A 15,008-nucleotide genomic window follows, 5' to 3' on the forward strand; every position below is an offset into this window, starting at 1 on the left:
AAGACACATTTCCATTAGCTTTTTTTTTTTTAAATTGAGTTGTTCTTATATAACATTTCAATGCAGATGAAATGTATGCTTTCTTGAAAGAAAATGTTCTCAGAAACTGTGTAGCCAGTTCTACTTGTTTAGTTTTATTGGGTTTGTACCAATCTTGATGTACATGGCACAAGCTATCTCACTGGCTTCTCCTTTAGACAAAATGGGAGCAATTTCCCAATGATGCTAATATGGGGCTTGTCATGTTAGGAAGATTTATGCCCACCCAGTCCTGCAGCACAGCTGGTGCGTGGGACATTGCAGGGCCACCAAGCAAGATCTGGAGAAGTCAGTGTCCTCCAGAGCAGCAAGTGAGGGGATGTCCCACTTAATAAAGGATGTCAGCCCTGTCCCTGAGCTCAGGAGCTTTAGGTCTTGCATACAAAAAAACGGGTTGGAAGAAGGAAACAGAGCACAGGGGTTCTCTACTCAGAGCTGCCCAGGGCAGCCAGGCAGATGCCCCAGTGGTCCCAGCACCACTGTTCTCCAGACTCAGCTGCCAGCACCCCACGTGCTCCATCAGTCCCTATAGAAGCACCTTTCTAAACTTTAAGAAAAACAACAATAAAAAAAAATTCCCCTACCTTGGTGAAGGTCAAGCAATCCTTGTCTTGATCTTTATCCTTTATTTCAAAGTCATAAAGTGCTTTGCCCTGAGGTGGAGCTTGCGGGAGGGGCTTGATACACTGGATGTAGCTGGCAGGGAAGAAGCCATGGTTCCCATTGAGCTCCCCATGGTACCAGTTCTCATCCACCTTCCGTCGCAGTATGATGATGTCCCCCTTGTTAAACTTGAGGTCACCAGGCTCTTTTCCTTCATATGTGTAGAGAGCTTTACCATAGGGAAGCTGAGAAACACTCTGCGGAAACAAAATAAGCAACATCTTTAAGAAAGCTTGAGCCAGCACCAATTGTGCTCTTAAAGCCGCTTTCAGCTAGAAGTAAACTAATCATCCATGACCACATTACCCCAGTGACTGCAGATGACTGCTACATAATGCTACACCCTGGATCTCACAGGAAAACTAGGATATGTGTGATGGTAAGATCAAGAAGCTAAGCATGATACATCAGTGCAGGCACTGCAGTTCTCTTGAAGCTGAGCTGGAATTTGTGGTACCTCTTACACCATCAAACAGCATCTGATAATTGGCAAAATACCCTCTGCAAGCAGGACTACATGTTCAAACAAGTAAAACTTAACATGTTTAAAGGTAAAATATTAGACGTTTCGATGTTCAGGGTTGCTTTTGTTTCTGAGGCTCAGAAGGTAAGATAAAACGAGCTTGAAGATACACGTTGTTCTAAAAATGGGCAAATTGAAAATTTGTCATTGTCATTGAGCAACTCCAAACATTTCTGAGTTTGAAGCTTTTTGTCCAGCTTTTGATGCTGTAACCAAATACTCTTTCAAATAATCCCCAAGTCTCATGCTGCCCACTGAGGTCTACTGTAAACAGTTATAATATTCTTTGTTGCTTATGTATTAATATCCCTGTGGAAAATCAGAATAGGCAGAATGCTTTGAATCCTTATTTTAAAACTAAAAAGAGCTCTGAGATTTTCACTTTCATTAAGGGAAAGAAACAAACTTATGAAAAAATAAAATCACAGCACAAGAGCAAAAAAACCTAAAAAGTTAATGTTTGGTGTAATAGAAAAGAGAAATCTATTTGACAGAAACTACTTGACTGTGAAGGCTTCTTCCCAGATTTCACCTTGGCCTGGCACAAGATTATCAATTGCATGGACAATTTCTTGATGGAAGAAACAGTTTACGCAGCTCTGGGTATTTGCTCCCCCTCTTCTTGCAGAATCCCACAGAGCAGGGTTAACTGGGCTGGACACAGCTGCCTGCTGCTTTGGTCCTGTAATAGCTCTTTATACCCTAATGGGGAAGAATAGGTGTACCAGTGCATTATCTTATGCCATTTTTTATGTTATTTAGCTTGAGCCAAGAGTCAGCTTCCAAGTGTCAGCACAAATATGTATCAGCACATACAATCATAGAATACCACAGAAGATGTTAAAGGGGTTTTGCAAAGTCAACCTTTCATAAGAGTATTTTTTCAGAGGCGTATTTATAAAAATGACAGAGTTTTCTGTGGCATATATATGCCTCTGAGTAGTTTGTTCCCTGCTCTGTACGCTGGTTGTCAATGGGGTGTCCTCCAGGGACGGTGAAAAAGTAAGGCTATATTTAATAAAACACCCTTATATTCCCCCTGGTGTTTCTTATATCTGTATTTCTGGATGACATTCCTCTGCACAAGAATAGCACTTGGATGCTTTCCAGAGGAAGACAGTGGAGTGGCCCAACAGAAACACTCAATTTCCCCACCCAAGCCAGAAAATGAGATGCTGGGATGACTTTTTATAGTATTTGTTAAACCAACAAGCAGAGCATTTTCTGACCCCAATGGGTGCACTAATTTGACCCGCTTGGGTAGGGCAGGGTTTATGTTCTTACACCTGCATCTTTCAGCAGGAGGAGGAGAAGCACCAGCCTGCAGCCTCTGGCTGCCTCAGGGTGCCTGACGGTTACTGTGGCAGGCAGATACCATGCTGCTCCAAAAGTTAGTTTCTTGAGTGCACCTTCACATGCAGGCATTAACTTACTCATTTTATTAGGAATGGCTTTAGTAGCTGTGCAGGCCTTGGAAAGCATCTGCAAGAGATCTTCTTGCCTACACCACAGAATGAAGGAGGCAGTCAAACAGGCACAGCTCTACAGAGCTGTGCTGTCTGGATGGGGATTTAATTTCATTCAGATGTGTCCCCAGCTCTTGGTTTTCTCATTACCAATTTACAGTTCCTCTTTTTTCTCTGTATTCTTTTGGATCTGGCTGTATCTGAAGGAAGGTACCCAGATAAAGACCAGTCTTTTGGAAGCACCTTCACATGTAACAAAGAGAATCTTAAAAGCAAAATAGAAAATCAACAGCCAACTAACAAAGCATGCTCCGAAGAGTCTCTGCCAAATCAGTGGCAGCATCCTACTGACATTTTTCTCTCTGCCAGGATGGTTATTTCCCTTGACACCAAAGCTTTGTTCCTCTGCCTGGCATTTTAAAGATGAAACAGTCTCCTCAGGTAAGGCATAGATTGCATTATTGTGTTACCTATTTGAAACTAGAAATTAAAAAAAAGAAAAAGAAAAAGCTGGAAGACTTGTAGTAAATTAGAAATAAAAGATTAATTACTTTAACTCATGCTGAGAGAAGACAATTTATCAAACTCCGAGTAAGACTTATGCCAGGTGTGCACTGAACTGCTGCTGATCCAGGCACATGCCTGGCAAGCAGGCTCTGTATCACTTATCCTAGACCAGGCCTTACTATTCCCAAGATCTCTGTAGCAGTTCAAGGTCGGACCACTTTCTTTACTTTTTAACCACTTTCTCTTCCCAAGTCTCATTTTACTGTGTAAAGAGTCAACATCCCCAGAGCTACAGAAAAAGAAATGGTATTTTATTCAGTCTCACACATCATCAATGAAATTCTTATGCAACACATGCTGGGCTTTTATTACTAATTAATTGAGCTGGCTAGAAGGTGGCTCAGGTGCCTCTTTATACTTGCACCCGATGAAAATGCACACTAGCTGCAGGACACAAATTTTTGTTTGAAATCTTGCATTGCTTTATTTGGAGACCCTAATGTGGCACCTCAGGGAATTTGCATTTTAGGTGTTTGTGTTCCTATTCTCTTTAATGGGCTTAGTTAATGGGAACTGTCCTACACAGAGAAGATCTGAGCATGAGGTATTTAAACTATAACTGCTAGTGGGAAGGTGCTTTCAAAATTAAGTGTTTCAATTATCAGCCTCAGCTTTTCTAATTCCAAGCCACAGCTTTTCAACTAAAAAGTCTGTAGAAGCATTTTTAAAAATGAAGATGTTGTCTAGAGGAAAAGACACCCTCCTATTGAAAATCCACTGTAACTGAAGCATTTCCCAGCCTTCCTGTAAGGCCAGAAGCACACATTTTCATACAAGCATTCCAGGTAAAGCTTGCATTTACTGTGGTCGAGGCAGAGGTAAAGAATGGAGTCCTCTAACCCTTTACAAATAAAGCTACTTTTCCCATTCTAAAGCTCTAAATATCTATTCCAATCAACCAGAGAGAGAAACTCAACACCACAATTACAAAAATCTCCCAAAATAAACTCTTGAAGTTTCCTTGCTGATGTTTTCTGGCCAAAAGGTCCAGCTTTCAGTGGACTTTCAGTGGTCAGAATGTATTAATGAAACCTGGTCCCTGAGAAGCACATTTCGGGAAGTTTCCAGATGTCATTCTTGCTTTTGTTTAATCCATAAGTGAGAAGCAAATCAGATTCAGAAAAATCTTCGTAACTGCACCTGAAGGGAGGGAGCATTAAGTAATGCAAGAAAAATTATCTCTGCTTCTGATTGTTAGTTGTAATGTTACACCCCATAAAGTTAAGTAATTCTTAGAAATATTCTTATGATCTTGCTTTTTGCCAAATATTTATGCAGTGCAATTCTGGCCTAATTACCCCCCTTTTCTTCACTTGACTCCCAAATTCAAAGTGAGAGGAATCACCCAGGAATGATCTCAACTCATGTGAAAACCCCAAGCCCTTCTGAGGAGCATGCCCTTTCCATTTCCTGTTCAAAATCTGTCCCCCATACACTATCTTACTTCCCCTCAGCAATTTCTTCCACATTACAGCATTTCAACCAGACATCATCATCTTCAGCATGCCCAAGATGTCCTTACAAAATCTTCTAATCTAAAACAGGCTGCAAAGTGTCACCTAAGAGATCAGGCTAAAGAAAAGCAGAGGCAGGCAATGGTTTTGGTGGATGGCAGTGATAAGCACATAGAGATGTCCCTCCAGTAACTGCAGGAGTGCTTACACCTTCCTTTCACTCCCTGCTTCAGCAAAGCAATCCCTCCTTACCTCTCCTCTGCCACTCCAGTGCCTGGGCACCACTGCAGCACCTCTGAGCCATCACACCACCCCCTGCCATCCACTTCATCCCCTGCTCCTCAGCCAAAGCCCCTTCTCAGCCTTGGGCCCCATCCCGGAGTCTTCTGCAATGCTATGTCCCAGGAGCAAAACTTCCTTTCCCAGCCTGACCACAGCAGCATCGTGTTCCCCCTCACCCCATAGTGACCAGCTCCACAATGGCCACCTTGCACTCAGGACCAAACCCAGGGCAGTCTGACTGCCCCAACAGGAACTCAGCAGAGACCACCGCCCCACTACCACCCTCCAAGCCAGCTCTTGACCTGAGCTCCTGCTCTGAGGGATGCTGCCATCACCTCCCTCCCCAGATGTCATGAAATCTGGTAGGACATAATGCAGGTGGCTGCAAAATTAAACAGCCTCCACATCTGACTGTATCAAGAAATTGATTTTCCCTGTTGATTTATTGTTAGGTTAACTGGAATTTGGCTATGATGTGCATTAGATTCCAAAACTCCATGTGGATGTGTACAGAAAGAATGTAAGAAAGAAAGGAAGGAAGGGATGAAGTCACAGTCAATGGCAATGGCCAGTTTCTTTTTCCTGCCAACAAATGTGTGTTGGCACAATGCTGAATACTGCCAAAGGTTTCTTTTCGATTTCAGCAATCAATACTGACATAAAAGCCTGCAGCCTTAATATGCTGAAACCCCCCTTGCAAAAGACTCAGTAACACATTGGCAACTCAATCATTCTGCATTTGTGTTTCAGCAATGTCAAATGGCAGTAGTTAAGCAGAAACCTGCTGGCAAATTGACAAACAACAGCCATGAAGCAATTAAGTGGCAATGCTGGTGAATTTTTCATTACATATCCTGAAAAACAAAAGGAGGGGAAGAAAGCCCAGCCCAACATACTTGCTTCCAATAAATTCTCCCAGTAGAAAGCTTTGTAGAGAGTGAGATGTACAGGTAGAGTAGGCCTCAAGTTTTCAAAAGTTATGGAAAACAGGCATTTTCCCAATATGTTTGAAAGCAACTCAAGCTCCAACACTGGCCAAAGCCAGCTTCTGCATGTGATACTTGAAAGAAGTCACTACTTAGAAAAGGGCATGATGCTTGCCCAACGTACAATGTGGGTACCTAAAACCCATGCTTTTCCTACTTTACGCTATTTGGGAAAAGAAAAGCTTCCCCAAGAAACCAATTTTTCGTGTGAGAGCAGACAGAGCCTGGATGTCTAAGGTAACTATGCCTTCAGTTTGTGTCTGTATGAGCTATGGAGGCTGTTCACCCAAGAGAGCATGAGAGCCCCATGTGCAAAATCATCAAAGTCTGGCCAGATTTACTGGCTCATGAAGACACAGGAGAAAAGTCCAAGTCTATTCCTTGACATCGATACATTTCATTGTATAAGAAATAAATAAAACACATGGGGGCAAGGTCTGCAGCTACTAAACCCAGAAAGAAAAGCCTTCTATCTGCCAACACTTCTATCAAACCAAGCTTATGTTCAGATTCCTGAGACCCAAGAAACCTCCTGAAGCTCCAGCTACACCTTGTCTGTGTAATAGCAGAGCAAAAGATAGTTTTCTGCCCTGTGAAAGTCACAATAATGCTGAAGGGTAATTTCCCTTGCTGAAGCTCTTGCCTCCTGAAGATCAAGCTGTGTAAAGAAGGGAAACCTCAGCTTCTTTGTTGCAAGGGCTTCCTGCGCGGAGGGGGGGGGGGGGGGGGGGGGTGTTTCCCTGCGAGAGGGAGGTGAGACGCTGCCCTCAGTGCCCTCAGCTGACCCCTGCTTCAGGGGTTGAACTCCTTACTTCCACTTCCTGCGTCTTGTTCACAGTCAGAGCCAGAGGTGAAGCAGGAACGGACGAAGTCAAACAGCTTCAGAACACACTGCTGGAGCAGCCTAAGAGCACTACTAGGTAGAATGATTTATGGGGGTTTTTAGACTGTATTTCAGTGATTTTTAGCAAAACACACTGGTAAGTTTCTTGTTGCAGTTCTTCAAATTTCTCCAACATCTCCATATCCCCCACTCTCCAAATAGATATCTGAAGAGTCTGTTCCTCTGAATGAACGAATACACACTTATCTCCTTCATGAAGTACTATCAAGCGTAAACATCCAAAGCAAATCAAAAGTCAATAAAGAAGAAAAGACACAGAAAGGAAAACATAATGAAAAGCATGCACATCTCAGCGGTAAACCATAATTATACACAAACTATTCCTATAGCATAAATAATAATTAAAACACATACTGTTAATTTTTGGCTTCATTACTCTGAAGCATCACACATTACTCTGAATCTCCCAGTCTACACAAGCAAAGATTCAGTGGCAACACATGGGACTGCATTTACATCTTCCAGCTAGTAGGCATCTCCCCACGAGCAGGCTGGGCAACACTTCAGCATATGGTTTCCTGCCATCCCTAACAGCTTCACAGAAACCACAGCAGCTGTGTTGGAAAGGACAGGGGTTGCCTGGCAGAGGATCCACCAGCAGGACTGCTGAGGAGGAGATGGGCTGCTCCCCATTACTAGCACCAGGATCTTGGTCATCAAAAGCACCCATTCAAATCAGCTCAGAACAACTTAAATCCTAAGTGTAAAACCACTGCTCATATCCCTGTGGGATGGAAAAGTGGAAGGCAATCTGGTGTTCAGAGTAGTCAGTGGTAAGCACAACAGGCAGCTCAGTCATGGTAAGGTAGGCTTGGTAAGGGACCTGACATGATGGGCAGCAGGGGCTGTGACTGTCCCCTTGCTCTTTGCCATCCAACTCGCTACAGTCACTCTTGGTTAATATCTTGCAAGAGCAACTTGGCTTAAATAAACAGCAATGCTTAAAACACATCTCAGTCATCCCTAGGAAGAAAGAGAGAGCACTTGCACATGCAATGAGCTGAAGAAACAAGGGGCTGGGCAAGCTTTAGCCACTGCAGTTTTACAAATGTATACCACCATAAGATCTGTGTCCTGAGGAGATTTTAGCAGCTTCTGTTCTCAAGAGGAACTTTCAGGCTGACAGATCATAAATCATCATTATACCTCCCAGCAAAAACTCTTAAAAAGTGGTTTGTCTTCCATGTAAGATGGTTTGTCTTCCATACAGCCATTCAGAAGCACTATCGCCCCCAGGTCACCTGGTCTGACAGATCACAATGGTGACACTGCAGTATTTGCTTTCACAGAAAGCTAATAATAGGAAAATTAATCAAAGAGAACCTAATTCTGCACAAAGCAGCAAAGACAAAAAACAGCAATGTGCTATTAATCAGCTCTGTGAGAACCATCAGTTAAAAGCCTGAAAAATCACAGTTTGCAGATACAACCTTTCTGGGATTAACTTTGAGAATAAAAGTAGTCAAGCCAACAATAAAAATGGCACCATGAAGAATGAAAACTGAACATAATCCTTTACACACCCTGGAAAGTGTCATGCTTATTTGTAGTGTCATGCAAGTAGTAATTAATCACAATGAAAATAAAAATTTCCTGAAGCTCTACTGTCTTATTTAGCTAGGTACTTGGACATAATGGTTAGGCCCTGATCCTGGCTGATGGTGCTGCAAAGGGCTCCAGTCCCTTGTTATATCTGGGGACAAGTGCAGACAACACTCACTTAACCTGTGCACAGCTACTACCTGTGTGAAATGCTCCTCTGAAACTGTTTTGAGGTGCTAGGAAGTCTTGGGAACACCTCTATGTGTTCCCAAGAGGTGGTCCTTTTTATACATGGAGATGAAGTGCCAAAACAGCTCAGGCGACTATATGCCATTTCCAGAACTGGCTCTTGCTATAGCAATAAGATACTATGAGAATCTTTCAGCAGGCAGAGACAAAATGAAGGTGAGCAGGTACAGCATCATTCTAGTGAACTGTATTGCTCCACAGAGAGCAGGAAACGATGTTCATCACCCCAGAAGAGGAATGGATGCTGTTAATCCTCTTCAGATGTGGGTGCACAAACTGCTCTTTAAAGAGAACAGCATCTCTTGAAGTTATTTTGTAGTTTATATGGCAAAATTGCATTTTACCTTATAAGGTCCATCTTTGTACACACCAAGATTAAAGAATGTTTCAAACATTCCCTTGGCGAATGTAGTTGGTGCTTGCAGCACAACTGAGAAAGAAACTGCAGGCTTTCCACTACAAAGTTTGTCACATAAGTACGTTTGTGATTCTTTGCTTTACCAGAATAAGAGCTCAGTTTTACAGTCCAACAATGTTTCCCTTAGGAAGTTTAAAAACTTGAATGTAAGATCATCAGATCATCCCATGCTGAGCCCATCCGATCTCGTAATCACAGCTGAAACAGCTTCACACCTTCTGCACATCTCATGCTGCTTCAGCCCGTCACTCAGTATCTATCAATATTTACACATTTAAAGATCTCTTTTTCCTAGCAACACGTCATTTAAAGTGAAGAATTCTCAAACTACATGCACTCCTATTAAACAATGAGTGATTTTCAGGGTCAGGTTGGATTTCTAGCAGTGAATTAGCAGTTATCACTGCCCAGAGAATCCATGGATAACACCAGCCAGCTGTTTAACCGTGTCAGCACAAAGTCCCTCATGTTCTACAAAACCCGAAAGCTTCCAGACTCTCAGCTCTTTAGTAAGTGGTAGTGTCAACACACTGCTGGCATTGTAGATCAAATTCTGATTTCAGTTATACTGCTTTAATCCAGTTAATCTTGATGAAGCGGTGTGGATGTATAGAAAAATTTCTACACAATACAGAGCTTTATTTTACAAGTAATCTCATCTGAAACAAAACTGAATGGCTGGCAGCCTTCACCAAGGAAAATAGTTATTGATCTCTCATGTGCTGGCCATAGCTTTACAAACCCTAGCTGTGCCCTGAGAATCTGTCTGTCCTTTACTTTTCAAGCAGAAACAGCCACTGGATCCTAATGACCAAGTCTTACCTTTACAGTCCTGCACAGGGATCCTGGTAAAAGGACCAGCAGCTATACACAGACATTTCAGAGCAGAAGCTGGTCTACAGAAAGTCCCAACCAATAGCTGAGAGGATTTCTAACCCAAGTATGCAATGTGGCTTCTCCAGAAACCACCAGACAAAATATGCCTCAACTGCCTGCCTTGCAAAGGCAACGGACACTGAAGACATCCTGAGTAAGGGCTTCAGGATGCTACTTTAACAGTTCAAGGGGGAAGGCAAAATTGCCTACATTTAGCCTATCAAGAGCCACAGATAGAGTCATGCTATAAAACAAAGTGGAGCTCCCTCAAGGCTATGGAGAAACACAAAACAAAATCTTATATTCAAGGCATGATGGCAGCTATATATTTAAGGTTGCATTGTGTTCTCCATTCTAAGTGTGTCTTAAATCCTTTAAATAAACATTAAATCTCTCACTGATTACTCCCCAGACAGCACTGCTTCGGTCAGGACCACAACTTGGTTTTCCCAGCTGTCTGCCAGAACCCAGTCCTTGCTCATTTTTTTTTTTTTTTTTTTAAAAGAAACAAGTAAAAAGTCAGCCCACTGTGAAATTTTGAAAGCCTTTTGTTTTCTCAGGCTCCTTCACCTCAGCAGCATTTACAGCCCTGGAATTTTACACAATACTTTATGCTGTAGGTCATGGCAAGAAAAAAGTACATTTTGGGGAAAATACTAAAAAGCATTGCATAAAATGAATCTCCACTGTAACTGCTTCATTTCATCTTTCCTGGTGGAAGCTGACAAAGCATGGGACAGCCTACATTTTCCAGTGGTGCCTTTGTAACTATGCTACCCAACCCAATACCTTCGGTTTGCTTTCCAGCTTTTCCACGTCTTTCTTCTTGGCTCCTTGCCTTATGACTCAAGTGTTTCCTTAGCAGAAATCCTCACCCACCTCCGCCCCAGAAAGGACCTTATGGTCCAGACCTGCTACAACTCATCAGAGCTGGGTTTCTTCCTGGCAAACAGCAGGCAGGTCACAGCTCCCAGACCCAGTTTTGCCAAGACTTTTCCATTGCCATTTTTCTCTCTCAGGTGGACCACAGGGAGAGGAGAGTGGTAGAGGAAGGGTCTAGAGATGAAGCTGACCCAAAAATGGAGCAGTCAGCTATATTTACCATCTGGCGAAGCTCCCAGAGCTCAACAGAGGGAGCCCCACTCCGGAGAATCTTGCCGGCATCGCTAGCAGTGGAGAAGAGAAGAGACTTTTTTGAGATAAATAAATGCACACCAGGAGAATCTTTCTCCTCTCTTCTTCCCACAAATATTAACTTAAAGGTTGTGCAAAAGCTTCTCCCATCATTTCGATCATGGAGAATCAAGACAACCAGCAGCTGAAACAACACCAGACACCGATAGCCTCAGTTCACAGGCTCCAGCACCCAAGCAAAACAACCCAAAAAAACCCCCCAAAAAATGAGGGATTTTTTAATGTACCTTTCTGAGGTGACATAGGGTTGTTCAAGGACCATGTTGGGATCACTCCTTCATATGGAAACCTGCATTTTCTGAGGAGCTGAGGGGTCTCTGAGGGTGTCAGGGTATTGCATGGTTTGAAAGGTAAAACAGGGATGGTTTCCAGGGAGTATGGGACAGGCAGCAGAAGACAAATGACCGTGAAGACCCTCTAATGTGGGAATGAGATTAAAAAGTGACCAACCAAAGAACCTGACTAGCAGTGACGGTGGCAGGGTGGCTTGTAAACTGAGATGCGTGAATGGGTGAAGGATGAGAAGGCAGCCTGAATTCTTACTTATGATGAAGTATCTGAAATTCCTATTAAAATCCTAACACTTCTGCAAAAGATAGTGGTCGATTTGCTTGCACTGCTTTTACCATATGCTTAATGATAAATAATGTGGTGCCTAGGCAGCATGTCCTTCTGTTTTGCCGTTCTCACTGCATGTGACCACAGAGCCGAGTCCTGCACTATAAAACTGCAAATATCCCCTGTTTTCCCCTTGTCCAAAGTTTCCATAAGGCAGCTTTAAAAAACATACACTATGAGAACATCCTGAGATGGTATTAACAGTTTCATAAATACTATATTACCTGAACTGTGCCTTTCCTCAACTGACAGGCATTTGATAAATGCACCGTGGGCTGCATACACAGTGGAGCTAAAGAACGTGTTTCCTTGGTAGCTCAGCTGTAAACTTCAATAGGTGGATAAATTCCCATGTCACTAAAGAATATTTACAACTGAACCTTATTTATCAGCAGTGTGCCCTTACCAACAGCCCACACAAATCCTGTTACACAAAAGCGGCTGTGGCTCTTTTCTCACAGTTACATGGAAATTACAGAGGTTTCTTCGCACCAGGACAAGCTTTATAGCCAGCATTAGGAGATGCTAACACTGAAATATTCTTGGCTCAAAGTGTCAGCGTGAAAGGAGTTAGCTCATCCACATCTGTGCTGTGTGAGCAGACTCCTCATCCCTTCACTGTTGGGGACCTTCTCAAGTGAGGGCACATCGGGGGTCTCCACGTTCTTGTTGTCTAAAGAAATGAACGTGACAACCTACTTGCCAGGAATTTCGAAAGATTGTTCCCCCCTCATTTGCCACAACTGGGAATATTAAAATATCTGGTATCCATTAAAAATTAAAAATCCATGTCTTTTAAATCACAGCATTCCAGGTCTGTTTATCCGAAGTGCCCTGTAGTTGTTATTTTCCCCCCAAAAGGACCTTTTTACTCAGGACTGCCGCCCTCTCCTTGGCAGGACTGCAGCCTCCTTCCCTCCCTGCACCTTGCTTCCGCTTTGTCCTCCCATCCAGCTCTCTTGCCCCAAAACACCTCATTAGCTACAGTTTACTGACACATGCTTTCTTCACAAAAATGATTAGAAATCACTTTCAAGCCTCAGTCCTGCTGACAGGACAGACTGGCACCTTCCTGCATGTTAGCCAGCTGACTGCCAGAAGGGCTTTAATCAGCCCTGGCTTTGACAAGTGCCGGGCGGTCAGAGGCAGCCTCCCTGTACCATAAAGGTCAAAGAGCATCTCTGACACCATGAGTCCTCATCTCTTCCATGGTGGGAAAGGTCACCTTCACTGCGTGCTGGCTTCCCATTAGGAGCAGTTCAGCTTCTCCCTCAGCTGGGGCAAAGCTCTGTGTGGTTTGATGTTGGGAAGCAACGTCAGTTGGAGCAGACAAGGAAAACATCAAGGAAGACACAAGGCTTCATAATGCAAATTACGCTTTTATGTCATTCTCTTGAATCCCCTTTGGGGAGAGGAAAGTTGATTTTCTACAGAATATGGGTCACAGTTATGCCTTAAGGATCTTTCGGCACTTTGGTTGCTCACTGACATATTACGGGGCTCCTGGGTGTCTTTTCAGGTTAATGCTTTCAAAGTGCTGTCCCTGTGCATCACCGTCATCTTCATCATCATCATAATACTATTAAAACAAAATTCATTTCCTGCACCCACTCCCAGGAGTTCCTCTCAGGCTGAATTTAATTGATGCTTCCTCCCGCACTCTGAGGGATGATTAAAATGAATGCTACGCATGTTTGGAAGCACCTCGGATTTCAAACTCTGCATGGTTTCTAATTAAAGGGACACACACAGGATGCTTGTGCTACATTTCACTCCTCTCTGTGGCTATTATTATTACATACATTTCAGCAGCAGTCAAAAGAATCTCCTCTACCTCACATAATAGGATCCTGATTTAGACTGGATAATCACCAGCCATTGATCTGGCTGAAAAATGTCTTTAGGAAAGCAGAAAAAAAAAGGTTTGAGATGTAACTAGCCCTCTGGCAGAGATATTGATATTAACGACCTAAGTGTTTGGATTTCTGGATTACGTGGTACCCCGTGTTAAGTACTGGTGTTAATGAAGTACAAGGGGGGGAAAAAAGGCAAACAAAAAAAAAATAATCAAAAAAACCAAGCAACTATGAAACCCCCAGTATAATCTGCAAGGATGTGTGTGAGTGATGAAGCAGCAGCCCTGCTATCTGGGTGTCAAGGTCTCCACTGCTACAGCCAGCTCACTTCTTTTGAAGACTGACTCTTCTCCAAGATAAAGAGCATCAAAGACTAGTCACGCTTTCAATCACACCCCGATGTACTATCGACACATTTGACATATTCCTCTATTACCTATGGATGTGTTTCCACAGGACATGGTCAAAGTCACAGGTGTGTGTACTCAGCTCCAGACTTTTTGGGAGCCACAGGCCTGCATGCCCTGTGCTGTAGGATATGACTTTGGTGCTCACCAGCCTATCAGCATGGGTCAGGCAGGGCATGTGGGAGCAGCTTGGTGTACTCCATGCCACTTGCACACTTTTCCTTCCACTTGTGGTCCAGGCATAGCCAGAGATGGCTTCATCTGGGCATGGCTGATGCTCAGAGATTTGGGAGGAAAGGGCACAGGTAGATGAGTCTCAGCACCACTCCTACCCTTCCCTACCTTCTGCCTCCCTCCCAGCTTTCTGGTGTCTCTGTGTCCTGGTGGTAAATACTTAATTCCTAAGCAAAACTGATTGAGTTCAGATACAATTTTTAAGATGTTGCTCAGCTTTACCTTTGGAAATCTCAGGACCCAAACAGGCAGGGGAAGCGACCAGCACTGAAATCTTGCTGCAGTTAGTTACACATCTGAACCATCACCACCTGCATTTGACATCAACAAAGCTCCATAACCAAGCCAATACACTTGTTTTTCTGTTAGAAAATATGGGGCTGTAAACCTCAAAGAGGAAAATATTTCACATATATTTGCTATTAATATAAAGCCAGCTCATAAACACTACCTTGCAAAGCCGTGCAGTCATTTTGAAATCTGCAGCTACACCTCACAAGATGCAATGACCTTAACGTTTTCCAAGGCCTGCTTCTGGCTTTGCTTGCATGAATGTAAATAAATCAAGAACTCCTGCACTGACCATAATGACAGTATTCCTGATTGTCACTGTTGTGGCAGCACAGTCAAGTTCAGTGGCAAGTGGCACCAGGGGAAATGCTATGATAGCAATCCTATACTGCAATGCATGCATCTTTTACCACCTAGTAATATTTAAAGTATGGGATGC

At 43.2% G+C, this 15,008-nt stretch overlaps 1 protein-coding gene across 1 annotated transcript in view; it reads right to left on the reverse strand.

Annotated features, from left to right (window-relative positions):
• Window positions 1-15,008, reverse strand: part of SH3RF3 (SH3 domain containing ring finger 3) — a 246,859-nt gene that overhangs the window by 91,718 nt on the left and 140,133 nt on the right. The window contains exon 3 of the mRNA XM_034074640.1: window positions 624-899. Within this exon, the coding sequence (XP_033930531.1) occupies window positions 624-899 (276 nt within the window). The remainder of the gene's footprint in view (window positions 1-623; window positions 900-15,008) is intronic.

Source organism: Melopsittacus undulatus, chromosome 2 (genome assembly GCF_012275295.1).
Source record: "Melopsittacus undulatus isolate bMelUnd1 chromosome 2, bMelUnd1.mat.Z, whole genome shotgun sequence".
Taxonomy (NCBI): domain Eukaryota; kingdom Metazoa; phylum Chordata; class Aves; order Psittaciformes; family Psittaculidae; genus Melopsittacus; species Melopsittacus undulatus.